The 16382-nt window shown below is 43.4% G+C and overlaps 1 protein-coding gene across 8 annotated transcripts in view; it reads left to right on the forward strand.

Moving 5' to 3' along the window:
• The first annotated feature begins 204 nt into the window (after nucleotides 1-204).
• Nucleotides 205-16382, forward strand: part of sox5 (SRY-box transcription factor 5) — an 84269-nt gene continuing 68091 nt past the window's right edge. For 5 of the 8 annotated variants that reach the window (XM_079335189.1, XM_079335190.1, XM_079335191.1 and 2 more), the window contains exons 1-2: nucleotides 205-472; nucleotides 11551-11746. In XM_079335189.1, coding sequence (XP_079191315.1) covers nucleotides 396-472; nucleotides 11551-11746 — 273 coding nt within the window. In that variant the 5' untranslated portion in view covers nucleotides 205-395. Of the gene's footprint in view, nucleotides 473-2104; nucleotides 2225-11550; nucleotides 11747-16382 lie in introns of those variants that run through there. The other 3 variants (XM_079335193.1, XM_079335195.1, XM_079335188.1) reach the window with 3 other exon arrangements.

Consider the following 16382-nt stretch of genomic DNA (forward strand, 5'->3'; position numbering starts at 1 on the left):
TACACTCAGGGAGTGATGAGCCCTCTGGTCAAATGGCCCCTCCCCTTTGCTCTCTCTCACACACACACACACACACACACACACACACACACACACACACTGAGCGCGAGGGAGTACAGCTCTGCTGCTGGCCCTTTAAGAGCTGAGCCTAGATCTCACAGCTTACAGCGAGGGAGGGAGAAGAGGAGGGACAGAGTCAGAGAGAGAGAGAGTTAGGGAGGGTGTTCGGCTGAAAGTGTGTGAGTAGAGAGACAGAGAGGAACAGAGAGAGAGAGAGAGAAAGAGAGAGAATCAGTAGTGTGTGTGTGTGTGAGAGAGAGGTTGAAGGATCACTTGTATCCTGTCTTGTTTTTGGGAGACTAACCTTGTTCATCTGAGCATTGTGGGACTGTTTTATGTTGTTGTTGTCGAGAGAGACGGACCCTTACTCCAGCATGCTCACTGAGCCTGAGCTACCTCAGGAGTGTAACAGGTACGTGACGCTTTCTCACTCACACACGCACACACACTCTCACACACACACAAGCACACACACATTCACGTAGAGATGATTAAGAGTGGGGACAGGATAGAGCGGGACAGAGAAAAAGAAGAGGAAGGTGCTGATGAAAGAGGAGAAGAAAGTTAAAAGTCATGTGTGTGAAGAGAAGACTCCAGTGTGTTTGTGTGTGGAGCATGTGAACTGCCTCAGCGAGTAGGCTGAGTTTGAGACTTGTGTGTGTGTGTGTGTGAGAGTGTGTCTGTGACAGCGTCAGAGATGGCAAAAAGAGAGTTGATGATTGACTTCTATGTTTTTGTTAGAGATACCATATGCAAAGCCAGGGCAAAGCAGACATTATATTTGTGTTTTGTCAGCGTGTGTTCACGCATGTTTGTCCCAGGAGAAAACAGAACTGACTCTCCTCACTCGCTTCCGACTGAAGTTGTTGTTGATTTAACCGAAAACCTCTACAGGCAAACTGCTTCAAACTGTGTGGAAGTGTGTTTGCTGCTGTGTGTCTGTGAAGGAGAGAAGAGGAGATGGAAGAGATGTGTGTATGTGTCAAAGTCCTCTCATCATGTCATCTCCTCTCATCACCACAACTTCATCAACTTCTGCTTTCCCCTATCAGCTATTTATATGAGTATGAAGGTGTGATCAACAAGTCCAACTCGTGAAGTGACTCTTAATTTTTACTCATTTAAAAAAGTGCTAAATAAATAAATGTGTCCGTCTGTATTTAAGGTTGTTTACGCCCTGCCCTATTGCTTGGCCTCCTTTTCCTTAAAGTGCATTTATTTACGATTTATTTTTCACTTAATCCAAATTAAAAAAAAAAAAAAACATGCAAACTCTCTGTGATCCTATTGTCAATCTGCATGGTGTTGTTGTGTTTTTTTCTTATCCTTATGCTAATGTTAATCTCACTGTGCCCGTGTGATGTTTGTGCGGGCCCTGCTTCATTCAGAGGTGCAAACCTTCTAACCTTGCCCTTTCCCGACACTGTCAACACAAGTGGCTTGTGCCTGTGGAATAATGGTTGTTTGATGCTAATGCTGTGAGAGACAGATTATGTTATAATACCCAGCGTTTTAATACGGACACACACACACACGCAAACACACACACACACGCGTGCGCCTCGCTCTCTTTCCCTTCTTGACTTTTATTGCATTACAGTGGCACACTGTTTTGCCCGATGAAACTAATCTTTTGTTCCGAGATAAACCGGGGTCGGTGGGGTTGTGGAGGGTGATTGGGGGGATTTCAGGGGCCCCTTGAATTAAGAGCACATTTAGTTGAGACAGAAATGTGTTTTTAATAAACCTTTCAATCCGGTAAAGTGGTTGAGGAGAGAGAAAAAAAAAGATAACAACAGCTAGGAGGAATTAAAAATTTAAAGGATTACACAGAAAAGCAGAATGTATGGAGATAAATGCAGGGATTACAATGACTTAGAAGGAGAGCGCTTAAAACTCTTGCTTTCCAGTAATGCACTCCATCACTGGGGCTCTGGCCGTGTGTGTGTATATACTTGTGTGTGTGTGTGTACAAGTGTGTGTGTGTAAGCGAGAGAGGGGTATCTTCCGTTCCGTTGTGTGTGTGTGTGTGTGTGTGTGTGTGTGTGTGTTTGAAGTGTGTGTGTTGAGCGGTAGTCTCTCGGCGGAGCGGAGTGTGTGTGAGTTGCCAGTGTGTGTGCGCTCCAGCCTCAGTGGTCGCGATGCTCTCCGTTCCTGCGTCTCTGTAAGTGTCCGCTCGCCTCTTTCACCCATGCCTCTTCTTCATCTTCTCATCAAACTTCCTCTTCTTTTTTTTTGTTTTTTTTTCGCTTTTAACACTTCTCACCCTTCTTCACCTTCCTCCTCTCCTCATTTTAAAATTCACTTTGGGTCACTTTTGAATGCAAAATGTCAATAATAAACCAGCTTGTCAGAGTTTCTAGAAGCAAGTTTGTCAGTACTTTTTAGATGTGAGACATTGTTACTGAAATTCAAGTTAACCTTTTAATGCTTAATAAGAGTTTTCTATAAAGAAGGTTTCAAATATATTTTATAATTCTCATTTCATCTCGGCCAGCAAAGAGTCTTGTGATATGATTTATGTCTCTCTTTTCCTTTAGCTGTTAAAAATGTACTTCATGCTTTGCCAAAGCGAGAATATTCTTTGATCTATCTTATTTTATTATCCAATTTTTTTTAATCTAATATGCTTTTTGTGATTCAAACTAATTTTTTTCTTTTTTTTGGGAGGGGGGGGGGGGCATTCTTTGAGCGCTCGGCTTTGTATCAGAATTAAGCAGCCGAAGCTGAAAATAGTGGAAACAGACTGCCTTCGCTAACACGGCCTCATCTGTTCGCACAAACAGAACAGAAATATGCACAGAGAGAGAAACGGTGAAAGCCAAAGCAGCCATGGCACTTTGGAGAAGGCAGAGAGAAGAGACATTCGAAGTGACTCGATGTAGACATGAAGGGAAAGAAGTGGTGTGGTCAAACTGACACATTCCTCACCGATGGACAGAAGAAGTGAAAGAAGAAGAAGTCAGGTCACAGAAAAGTGAGAGTACCAGAGAATTTGGGTTGGGGGGGGGTGATGTTGGGGGGGTTGAATTGGTGAAGGAGGAGGGAGGAGGAGAGGAAGGCAGCGGTGGATTTTCACACCCCTCCATTTGTCCCCTGCGTTTATTGGGGTGTTTGTGTGTGAGTGTGTTTGAAGCGGGGGGAGACGGTCCACGGTGGATGTGTCAACACTTTGAACCGTTTAAGCAAGACGCACTCAGATGCAATCTGACATGAGTTGCGTCGCGCACAGAAACAAGGACGGCGGCAGCAGCCGGAAGGATTTTACTTAATTTAATTAAGACAAAGAGGGTTTTTCTTCTCTTATTATGAGAACCATTCATTTTTAAGAGTTGAAAGTGAAGTTACTTTCCTCATCATTTGAATCTCCTCCAATACAGTTCAGAGAAAAAAATTATATATTAATTTGACTGCTTTAATTACAACAAGTACAATTTACAAAAAAATATATAATAGTGTATTCTTCACATCTGATATATTCTGCTCGAATAAAGTCACTTTGAAAATGTCTTTACGTCTGTCTCCAACAGAAAGATGCAGCATCCACAAAGATGCACCAGTCATACGAAATCCAGTACCATAAAATACGTCGTGAGATTATTCAGAATAAGTGCTTCAACTTTTCAAACTTTTCGCATTTTGTTCTGATGCTGCTTTTCCCGAATACAAACTTAAAAGTGCAAATTACCTTAAAAAGCTGCATTTGTTAACAGGGCTTTTCTTACCGAAAACCAAAAGTTGCTGCATTCATTTTTTGTTTTGTTTTGTTTTTTCTTATTATCAGCCCGTGTTTTGTCCTGATAGCAGTATGGATGGGGTTTTCTTCAAAGAGATGATATTCTTGGAACTGATTTAAAAAGAAAACTTTCATAAAATCTAAGAGCTTACTGTTCCTCCCAGTACGTTTATGTGTTCCATTTAAAAGAGTGAGATAAAGGTGGTGTGTGTGTGAGAGAGAGAGAGGAACAAGCGAATGTGTATGTCTGTGAAGGAGAGAGAGGAAGAGAGAGAGAGCAGTAATTGAGTAGAGTGTCCGTGCTCTGCAAACTAATGCGCTATTCTGCCCCTCTCTCTCTCTCTCTCTCTCTCTCTCTCTCTCTCTCTCTCTCTCTCGCTCTCGCTCTCTTCCACCACCTCCTCAGACTGGGGGCCATTGTCTGGGCCATATTGTCTGTCCCCAGAGAGCCTTGATAACTGTGTCTCCATCCACGGAGCGAGAGGGGAAGGGGAGGGGGGGGGGGGGGGGCAAAAAGAAAGAAAAGAAAGAACGATAGACAGACAGCAAAATACCAGAAGAGAGTGCTACCCGCTCCCCACCACCAACCCCCCATCTCTTTACCATTTCCTCCCCTCTCTCAGCACACTCCCACCCACCCATCTCATCGCTAGAACTATGACCTCCCACTCCGACGCAATCGTCTGACCCTCTCCGATAGCCGATAGATGAAAGAGGGAGCCAGTGTGAGGCTTCATTTCTTTTCGGCGTTGTTCATTTTATTTTGGGTGAAGAGTGTTTAAAGAGACCGGGAAGTTTTTGAGTTTGTGTAAAACGTAAAGCGAGGTGTCCCTCTTTGCTAACGAGAGTCTGGTCTCATGACGTAAGGTCAGAGGAGAGGGTCAAGGGTCAGATGGCAGTATCGCACTGTCAACTCCAGCAGAGTGTGTGTGTGTGTGTGTGTGTGTGTGTGTTCATCCAAGATTGAACTTTCAAAGCTGACATGTCTTGTTCTTTCATCTTGTCCTCATGTCTTTTCTTCATCCATCAATCCAAGAAGCTTGTTTTACGCTAATCCTTCTATGTTGCTCACACTCTCTCTGTCTCTCCCTCTTCTCTTTTTTTGGTAATATCACATTTAGCACACACACACGCACACAAAGACACCGAAACACATACACTATTTATTGTCCTTCCATTCCACAATAGGAGACAGTGTTAGAGGCTTAGAGCTCCCTCCCAGAGCACGACAATGAAACCTCTGTCCCTCCAGGTAGTGCAGGAGAGGGAGAAAAAGATGATAGCGATGCAAAGGTAGAGAGAGAGAGAGAGAGAGAGAGAGAGAGAGAGACAGAGGGGGAGAGAGAGAGGAGAATGTGAGGACTTTAAAAAAAAAAGAGGAGGTTAGAGGAAAAAGGCAGAGACCATTTGGGACAAGGTGGCGAGTTTTGAAATACGGGGCACAAGAAAGAGCCCAGTTTGGAGTGTGTGTGTGTGTGTGTGAAGGTTTGTGTGTCGTCATTTATGTGAGAGAATGAGCTCGCAATTGTGTTTAAGTGTGTGTGTGTGTGTGTGTGTGTTTGTAGGTGTGTGTGTGTGTGTCTGGTTTACAGGGGCAGGCCAAGTCGCTGACAGTGAGACAAATGTTGTGACTCCTTTATGGATTGCTTAACAAATGCACCACAAATAGCAGCCTGGCACAACAATGGAAAAACACTGTCCCTCGCTCAATAAACATTATGCAGTGTCTCCCCTTTTGAAAAACACCAGGGGAGCGGGGCCGCTGTCCACCGGATGCACTTTTCCTCGAGCTGTCTGCCCCCACCCCACTCTCTCCGTCTCCCGCCTTGTTTCTTCCCTTTTTGCTGTAGCCACACAGAAGACTTTCCCACGAGTCGTCATCGCTCTTTGCCTTTAACTGGTGAGGCACACTTGAAACAGATATATAGTTAGATAGATAAGCACAACAAACTTTTTTTCCCCCCCTTCACTTTTTCTTTTATTCCCTCTCTGGCCTTAATCTTTCTTCCATCCGCTCCCCCATGCTAAAAAGTCAACGGCGATCACATAGCCTGGTGACTCAGTGCTAAGACATAAATAAGGTTTAAAGACGGGGGGGGAAAGCTGAAAATATGACGAGAAAAGTAACATTATGTGGAGCCATGCCTCACTGGTGACTAAATCTTTGGCTCGGATGAATGGACAAGAGAGGAAGACAGACAGAAAGGAAGAGAAGGGGGGAGAGAGAGAGAAGCAGTCCCAGAGGCCACATGAGTTAGTCTACGTGTTTTGCGCCCACCCTCTTTGCTCATGCTATACAGACTCATACACACAGTTCGTGAAATTTTCTCCTGTGTATGTGCGTGTGTGTATGTGCATGTGTGTGTGTGTGTGATTAACAGCAGTGACATTAGGTTGTGTGTTATTGCCTTTTGTGGTTAAGCTGGACAGGAAACACGGTTTGGGCTGTCGGCCGCCGATTTAGGGCACCTCACAGAGGATGCTTTGTGTGCGTGAGGCGGAGTGTGAGTCTGTGCCTTTGTGTGTGTGTGTGTGTGTGTGTCTGTAAGGGTGTGTCTCCATATTAGTGCGTTAGCACATACAGGCAGGAGCTGTGTTCACATCTTCTCCCTGCTGCACACTGTTTACCTCTGTTGAGAAAGTCATCAGGGACAATCCAGCAAGACTTGTACAGTTTCGACATTGAATCAAAGAAGCATTGAATTATTTCTGTCAAGGAGAAGTTACAATGAATGCAAAAAAAAAAAAAAAAGTTTTTAAAATGATGAATTTGCTCATGGATTCTGGACAAATGCTTTTTTTTTTTTTTTTTTTTTTTAAACGAAACCAAAGCTTTTAAAGTTGCAGATACCTAAAAGTAACAGAGTCACACAGAAGGTGATGGATATAATTTCTTCACTCCGCCAGGTCCTCTCCCTGCTAACCTTTCTCCATCCATCTCAGCCAGTCCTCTCAGTTGCTGCCCCAGTCTTCCCACTGTTCAAAAGGACAGCCTATAAATAGATATTAGGCAATATCCTTAAGAGTCTGCATGGAGATCAAGGGAGAGGAGGAGGGAGAGAGAGAGAGGGGAGGGATGGAGCGACATTCTTACAAACAGCTGATTGTGTAAAGAGGGAACAGTAAGTAAGACAACACCAGGCGGGCGGGCGAGAGAGAGAGAGAGAGAGAGAGAGAGGGACGGGGCAGGGAGGGAAAAGGGAGCAGCAGGACAGACGATGTTAAAATAAGTTCAAGAGTGTGTGACAGAGCGATAGAGGCAGAGAGAAAAAAGAGAAATCATTTTGAAAGCTGACACAAGGAAAAGGAAATGCAGCGGGAGAGCAAAAGAGGGAAAAAAGCAATGGCAATAAAGCGAGTGATAGCGCGACACAGGGGGAAACATTTGTTTAAATTCCCGCCTGAGGTGTCATTCGGATGTAAATGTTGCGGTCGGCTCCTCGGAGGCAAAACGCCCTGGGCGCCTTATCTAAAAGGCACATTCCACTCAACTATTTTGATATGCCCTTCCATTCCCTCAGAGAACAATTTCAAAGATAGCTTACATTTCCACGCAAATAGACCTGCACCTGAGTGACAGGCAGACAGTTCTCAGCAGTCACAAGATGGCAGGGAAAAAGAAAAAAAAAACCAAAACACAAATGTCACTTTGACTCTTGACAGCACTTTGGAATTAGCCGCCGTGCTTATTTTAACTGCAGACGATGGATTTGACTGAGTGTGTAGCATGTTTGTGTAGCGGTTGAAATAATGGCTCGTAATTTAGAAAGAAGCTGAGCACATACTAGCGCGTGCATGTACACTTACAAAGAAACACACACGCACACACACACACACACACACACAGAGTTTACTGTGGAATTCTCCAGAGGAGGCTCCCACGCTCCCTGAAAGCTTGTTCTGAGTAGAGGAGTTAACAAGAGCATTTAGCACCATGATAATGTTAGCAGCCAGACACACAGAGTGTGGAAGTCAGGCGTGTGTATGTGTGTGTGTGTGTGTGTGATTGTCTGTGACATTTCTGCGATGGCTGCTTTATCTTTCCCTCTCTTCAATGAAGCTGAAACATATCGTTGCCCCCATTTTGCTTAATTTATTTGATTTGTGTGTGTGTGCGTGTGTTTGAGTGTTCAGCCTCTCGCTTGATTCTAAGCCCGCTGCCTGTATTTAAACACGCTTGCGTGTGCGTTAACTTGCTGCGGCTGTCGTGCCAGCATGAAATGGACGCGTTGATTACAGCAAGTGAGGGCCAGGAGACGGTTAACCACCGCTGATGGCGATTATTCGGCCCGTTAATGGACGCACGGCGCTGTCCGATTAGTGACTTAGCAGCAGTGGACATATGTGATATGAGAGGGACTTAACTGAGGAGCCGCTAATCATCAAAAAGCCAAGGGGAAGTGGCGCTCTAATCTCAGCTTAGCGCGCTCACCGGGTGCACGCGTGTTTGGTTCCCGCAAAAAAAAAAATGTTGAGGTTCAAAATGACAACCATTAGATTTGAGTTTTACTTATTTGAATGTAGAAAACCCTGCAATATTATTGCAGCGGTGTTATGTCATTTCAGATTGCAGTTTTGGGCTTCTTTGCGGAAAAGCCTCGAAGCATGTGTGTGCAAATTATGTTAATGGTCGTGTTTTGGTGTGAGATGTTTGATTTTTGGTATTGTTGGAAGGAGCAGAATTATGCAAATATCCTCTAATTATGACCTGGACGGCGCTGCCAATTTGTCGACTTAATGAAACCTCATCTTTTTTTTCTTTTTTTTAATCCTCTCATCGCTCCACGCTTTCAAGCGGCTTCCTCCAGGTCTCCTTCAGGTCTCTGCCGGCGTGACAGCCCTGCCAAACTTTAAATGAAGTAGCCGGCATAACCTGCACACCCGCCGTGCCCAATTGTGTAGTAATTCAACTTCAAAGGCAAACGGGAGGGAGAGAGGGATTTTATAGCTGGAGAGGAGCTGTGAACGGCCTTTCCTTTCAGCCACCTCTGAGGGAGGAGCAGAGTGAGGGGGACGGGGTGTGAAGAAGGGGAAGACTGGAGAAGAGCAAAAGAAAAGAAAAAAAACAGCTTAAAGTATGATGAAATGTTTGTTATGTTCTTAACAAGAGAGGAGTGCTCTCTGGCTCACTGAGTTTTTGGATAACTGTCTTGTTTTGTCTGTTAATAATTAACTGTTCTCGTCTCACCATCCAAATATGTCATTATGGCTTCTGTATTTAAATGACGGGTCAATAAAGGAGGAAAATCACTTTTAACTAGGAAAGACAGAGATGTTTCTGTAGCTCATCCAAAGTTCACCGTTTGTGATGTGACAGGATTCAAAGCTGACCCAGGTGTGTGTGAAGGGTCATTGCTGGTCAGAGGTGTGCACAGAGCACAAGGGGAGGTGTGTGTGTGTGTGTGTGTGTGTAAAACAAAAGACCTCAGTGTGAGAGAGTGAAAGGAGGTAAAGTAAACAGGCAGTGATGAAGACAGACCTGCAGTGTGAGGGCCTCTGTTCTGTGAATGTGCACATGTGTGTATGTGTGTGTGTGTGTGTATATGTGTGTGTGTGTGTGCGCGCGCCGCGTGGCTCGAAGCCTTGTAGTTTGTACAGCTGGGCCTGCCACTTGCATTGTACATTGTGTAAAACACACACACACGTACTCACAGTTTTCTTCCAATTCATTCTATCGTAAGACCCATAAACTCTATCACAAGTTATTTTGATATCTTTTGGATTCAATGATAGCAGTGTTTACTTTAATCTCTAAAGTCTTTTTGTCATCCAAACAAATAGTCCCAGCAGCTCATTTATGGCCTCAGGTTTTGCTGAGCAAGCCCAGGAAGATAGAATGTCCAGGAGAAAGAGATAAAGAAATCAGCTGGAGATACACACTGTCATCCACCATGAAAACATTGATTGACACTGACTTGTTCACAGCCACAGTAAAGGAGAGAAGTGACTCCTACTTTGATAGATGTTGACAAAAAAAAAAAAAAAAAAGCACGAGAATTTGATCGAATCATTTGCAGACTCAGTTTGAATAGAGAGAACTTCATCCTTCTGAAGTGGTGACGAAGGCATTTTGAGATTCATCTGTAAATAAAGTGGTTCCCGTGGAAATCCATGTTGGTGTATCGACCTTAAAAAGTCCAATCCAGCCTGATAAAACTCACAAGCACACGTGAAGACAATAACATACTGAAAGTTATGTGTACTATCATTACATCGCTCAGAAAAAGAGTTACTTTTTTTCATGGTATCCCAGGAGAGGAGTTGATTTGATTTGAGTTTAACCTTCGTCTTGATGTGATAAGGCCGTGTACATGTTGTGTTTCTTAGCATGGTGCTTCTCTCAACCCCTGAGCAGCTCTCAATACTGTTTGCTTTGCCTCTGTCATAAGGTAAATAAGCAATGAATTAGTGGCGGGTCTGTTACCGGGAACAATGCCAGATGTACAGTCCAGAGGAAATCCAATAGAGTCAGGAGTATAATCAGTTTACCGGAGACAAGCAGCGAACGAGGGGAAGAATTTAGGAGGAAAAGGAAGGAGAGGAAGACGAGAAATCAGAGACAGACATGGTTTGGAAAGAAGAGGAAGACGTGATGATGGAGATTTTGATGTTTCGGACTCAGAATCAGACGCCTGTTGCATTTTCCTTGTTTCTCCCTGACACACACACACACACACACACTTCCACACACACCCCTCCCTTCAAGTTTCACAGTCCCTCCATCCACGCCTCCATCCCTGTCATGTGTTGCCTCTGTGCAACTGAACGTTATCAGCCTATTACCCGGGGTCATAGTTGCACTGGCTTCAAGGCTGACAAGTGCATCTAAAAGCACTCAGGCGCTGCTAAGAACAACATTAAATTCTATTATTGCTGCATAGTCACTGCACCCCTATTCAGCTGAAGTACATGGAGGCAAATTTACCTTGTGAGAGACAGAGTTCACCTAATAGATGTGGCTTTATATCTTTTCCTTCTTTTCAAGGGAACAAAGCCACGGTAACAAATGCAAACAGTGGGGCCCTCGTGTTGCTAGCTTTTTCCCTCCAGATCCTCTATTGTCCAGAGGTTTTCATAAAAAAAAAACTAAAAAAAAAACAACATATTATTACCACGGTGCATACTGCTCTCACTCTCCAGCTCCCTTTTTTTCACTTTTTTTTTTTTTCCACTGTGTGTCTCTGTGAAAGCCTATTGTCAAGACATGGTCATTTCCTCCACAATACCAGTGCAAGCGGGCTCCATTTGCAGTAATGGCCCCGTCTTTTTGATAGGTGAATGTTGAATGGCCCCTGTGGTAAACATACAGTAAGTCCTGAGAGTGTGTTTGAAGGTCTGCCAAGGAGCTGTTGTGCTCACAAACCCACTGAAGGGATATTGTAAGGTGTTGCGACTGAATGTACGACGAAATAAAAAAAATCCAGAGCAAGAGAAAGGCAATTGGTGCAGCTTGATGAGCTGAATACAGTTGAATGAGTACCTGCTAAGAAGTCCCTTGAGATACCTGCGTATACATTTTCTCTTTTTCAGTAACCACACAGCAAGCTAAAGCACCTTTACAAGTTTGATCAGACTTTCAAAGAGTTTCCAGCTACTAGTTGCAGCCACAGAATCCTCCACACTTCCTGTTGCCACCTTTTACAAAGCTCCAGTTGTCCACTTATTATATCATCTTTTGAATATTGCTCACTCTTCCTCTTGTTTTTCCTTCTCTCCCTGTCTTTCTATCTCCTTTTTTTTTTTTTTTTTTCCAGGATGTCTTCCAAGCGACCAGCCTCTCCATATGGGGGGACAGATGGAGAGATAACCATGGCAACCAGCAGACAGCGAGTGGAGGATGAGGAGAGCGAGGGACTGGGCGGTGTCATCCACCTCCCTCTGGCCTCCTACTGTGGCAAGGTGTCCCCTCGCTCGCCCCCCATCCGCAGCTTGGACAGCCCCCCCAACATGGTAAGGACATTTAGTGGTTTTTAAATCCAAAGTTGCTTCAGTCTCTCAGGTGAAAGCACTTGAGAACGGCCTCGGTCACTGACTCAGGCTCCTGGTATAACACTGGCAGGACTTGGCTTAACAGAAACAATGACTTCACTTTTGTCTTTGTTTCGAAACTTTAAAAATGTCAATATCTTCTCTTCATTTTTCAATGCGCTTTTAGAGAAAAAAAGCTAAAACGATCACACAATCAGAAGGTAGATGTTGTCTTCCTGTCTTTACACCTTCTTAATCGATGACTAAAATAAGCATTAGGCTAATTGCACTCCTGTGATGAGTTGTTATTTTTTGACACACTGATGATGAACTTGAATGACCTTCCTTCCTCCTGGAATGGATAAAAATATAAAGAAAATATTCATGCAAGGGGTTAGACAGTGTTGCTTTTAAAAATCACCAGTAAAGAGCAGTTTTTCTGCGAGGAAAAAACACAAATGAATGAATTTACTGTCCATATCTCGATAACTCTTCTTTGACTTCGGTATGTTGTTGACTGCTCTAATGGTGACTAAAAGTCACCTTTTAAACCGAGACACAAAAACTGCACAAAACATAACAATGCGGAAACAAAATATATAAATATTTTTTTTTGTTGGTGGTTTGCAACCTGAAAAGAGTAAGATTTCTAAAGAGGCAGAAATTGACTTTCTCTTTGAGTGAAAAGCAGTTTGGTGTTAGAAGCTGGATTTTTATTTATTTATTTTTCAAAAATGGAAAAGGTTCAAGGCTACTGTTTGGGTGCACACGTGTTTTTGCTTTTATGTGCGCCACCAGCCGTTGCCTTGAGCCCATTTGATGCACAGTTGCGTGACTGCAAAATGTGAGCCATTGCAGTGACTCATTTTCTTCAGGAGGAAGTGTGACATTGTGTGAGGGTGCTGTATGTATGGCTCTTTATTTGTGAGAGCCTTTGTGCGTGTGTTCTGTTGGTACAGATGAACTGCATCCTCTGAGATTCCTGTTAAATATTAGTCCAAGCTCAACAGTTTACGGACTTAATGTAAACTCTCGGTAGTCGACGCGTGTGTGTTTGAGTACACATCTATGTGTACATTTTTGAGAAGAATCTGTTTTCCTACTTGTGACTCATTCCACATTCGATACATTTGGTGCATGTGTTCCTTAAATTTCTGTATTGACTTGACTACATAGGGTTTGAGAAGTTGCTGATGTGCATTATTTAGTATTTTAAATGTAAACTGTCCATCAGGCAGATCAAGTTAAAGTCTATTAATTCAAAAAAAAGAGAAAAAAAGTGTTTTGACTTTGTGTCTCTGTGCCAGGCCAGGCTCACCTGGAGCCTTAATACACACCTTGTCTCAGCCGTGCTCTGATAACGATTGTCGACCTTTGCCCCAAACTCATGATAAATGCTTTCATGCTGTAAAACAATGAAACAGTGCTTAGGATCTGTAATGGACAGCTAATTTTGTAATTAGCCTGCTGGCCCCTCCCGTTCTTGACTCATGTGTGGCAGGTGCTGATTGTAAACCAAAGTCCTGGGACTATGGTGGAACACATGGGCACGCACACACGCATTCACACACACAAACCCCAGACTATCTGTTTCTACTGAGGACAGTGAATAGATTATCCCTGGTTAATTTATTTCTTGATCTTATTGTTTTACACTATTTAAAATACAGTCTATCCTTGTGCATACGCATACAAAATAAAACATTTCAACAGAACTATCTGTATTTCAAAGAGATCAAAATACTCGGAAATGAGAGGCAGGCTTATCCCTCTGCATGTCTAGCATGTTGTAAGATGTTAAGGTTTTTTTTGTTTGGGGGGGGGGGGTGCAGCAAGAATCTTGTGGCTGCTGACTGTCAGAGAAGAGTTGATGAAGAGAATTAGAGAGAGAAATGGAAGGAGGGTGAGGTAGATTTACTTCATGGGAGGGGGGGGGGGGGGGGGTTTACGGAGTGTTGAGAAGTGAGTTGGGGGTCCGACTCTCTCAGGGCAATTGTCGTAAAGTGATAGAGGGAAGTAAAAGGCTCATTGGCGAGCGGTTGACTTGGAAGTGAGGCAGCAGGGGGAGAGTGAGTGGAGAAAGGGAGGGGGCGAGATTACAGCTTTATCTTGTCATAGTAAATTAACACGGCGGCGGAGAAGTGCTCGGCTGCACACTGACCTCTTCATCCTGCTCGCCTCGCCTGCCTGCTCGGCTTTGGCCCCAGACGCTTTACCTGCCTGCTGCAGCTGAACACACACAAAATAAAATTTAAAAAGAAGCCTCACACATGTTTTAAAAAGCTGAAAGGTGTCACATTATTCACTCTTTTTAAATTTAGTTTTGTTCAGAATCCAAAGGGAAACCTTTTTCTCTATTTACAACGTGAGCTGTTCATAATGGTTTGCAAATGAATGTCGTTTAGCTAAAAGGTTTTTTTTTTTCTTTATTCAATATGAAGTTCTCACCTTGATGCTGGACTCTGATTGGCTGACTGCAGTTCAGTTCAGATGCCTGATGGGAAGGATTTTTGTGGCAGTGCAGTCAGGTCAGCCAATCAACACAGAATCCTAAATGATGCACGCAAACAGACAAAATAACTTTTAAACCCAAGTAAACATCTACAATTATGACTTATTATAATAAGGCTTTTTAAATCTGAAGGGCGTCTAAAGATGTCTAATCGCTCTCTTTCTTATATTTTTCTGTTTTGCAAATCCTTAAGGGGAAAGAAAATGTTTTGACATCAGACAGAGGCAAGCATCTTCTCTCTTGAATGTGTTAATGGACAAACACTAATTATTTCATTAACAGGCGAGATGTACACAAACTATAAAGATATTTCATCAGGCATTATTCCTAATTCATTTCCCTTCACAAACCCTCTCTTTCCCTCTTTTTTTTGTCTTTTGAATGTGTGATTATGTTTGTGTGTGTCTATGTGTGTGTTCATGTGAATTTGACAGATTTAACACAGTCATTGAGCAGTCTTGAGACACACTGGTCACACTTAATTTCTCATGCCAGTGATGCACTAATGAATCAACACACGCTTGCCTGTCAACAGCGAGGGGTCGTGGTAAAATAAACTGGCATTCAATTTAGCCAAACTGCTATTTAAAATACAGAAAATACAGCTGTGTGTGTTAAGATAAGGAGAGGGCAAGTGTGTAATTCTTAGACAATAAGTTTAAATATACAATTTAAATGAGGACGTTAACATTTGTTGAGCATTTCAATGATTTTTTTTTTTGTTTTTATGCTTAAATGACCAGTGATATAACGTACTAAATCTATGTGGTTCCGTATTTTTGGTTCCCATGGAGAAGCTCAACTATATTATTGGAACAGGAGGATAAAAGTGATACGTGTGTTTGTGTGTTTTCCTGCTTGTCCCAGCCTGAGGGACCTCGAAGTCAAAACTGACGGTGTCTGTGTTTAGCCATGGCATGTAAAAGGATTTGCAGCGTGTGTGTGTGTGTGTGTTTGGCAGTGTGTCGGAGGTGTGTTAAGTCTATGTCGTGGAGATTGGCAGCTCTGGCGGAGAGCTAAGTCGTCCCTCACCCCCCCCCCCCCCAACCCGCAGGAGTGATCAGTGACATTCTCTTGGTGTGTATTTGAGCGCGCATATTTTAGTTGAGCAGCTGTTTCCAGTTCTTCCCACTGCCACATTGTCCATGCCTTGATCCACAACGACGTGCCAGGCATCAAATATTGTTTTTCACACATACACCTTGCACAGCCCTAGACATGTCAGGCTATGGCAGAGAGAGAGAGAGAGAGAGGGGGTTTCTTCTGTTGGGCAACAGAGAAGGAGGAAGGGAAGAAGACGAAGAAATCAAAAAAAAGAACATGAACAGCAGCATCTGTGCTGGCTGTAGGGAAAAAAATAGCATTTCCTGGCAGGAGTTGCGTGTTTTTAAACCAACCTCCCATCACAGATGAGCTTAAGAAGACAAAAGTTGTTTAATTCGGTTCCATTGCAGAGGCAGTAAAAGGATAAAGAGAGTGAGGCGCAATTTTTACTTTGTTCCAGTCATTTTGGAAGAGAATTGACATCTGCAAACTAAAGGCAGAACCGCCCACACTGCCAGCCTGCCACATCCAGTGCATATAAATACATATATGCAGGCGCTCGCACACACACCTACAGGCTATGTGCACTCACAGTGTCACACATATGCACGCAAAAATGGGGGGGGGTAAAAACTGCAAACACACATGCACTAAGTAGAGGGCATGAACATTTACAGTATCCAGAATTTTCTGTTTGTACTTTTGAATAAATGCATGTTGATGAGAAAAGTTTTGCAACCCGTGTTAATGCAAGAACATGTCGCCTCGCATATGCTGAGTGACACCCGTGTACAATCGAGAATCTGCCTTGTCTGTTTGATCTCTCTTGTCTTGGACTTTGCAAATCGCCAGAGTGAAAATGTCAGCAGGGCACATGGATTATGTTCTGGGAGGTTGATGAGGGGAGGAAAAAAAATCATAAGCCATTTAAGTTGATAAGGCTGTCTGTCTGACTTCACCCATAAATAATGTCATGGGCCCTAATTTACCAGGTCTTTGAAGAAGCCACGGCTCCCTGCTAATTCCATTTGATTTGGAAATGACCTTCATTGTTGGACGCAG

The sequence above is a fragment of the Symphodus melops genome (genome assembly GCF_947650265.1).
Source record: "Symphodus melops genome assembly, chromosome: 22".
In the NCBI taxonomy this organism is placed as follows: domain Eukaryota; kingdom Metazoa; phylum Chordata; class Actinopteri; order Labriformes; family Labridae; genus Symphodus; species Symphodus melops.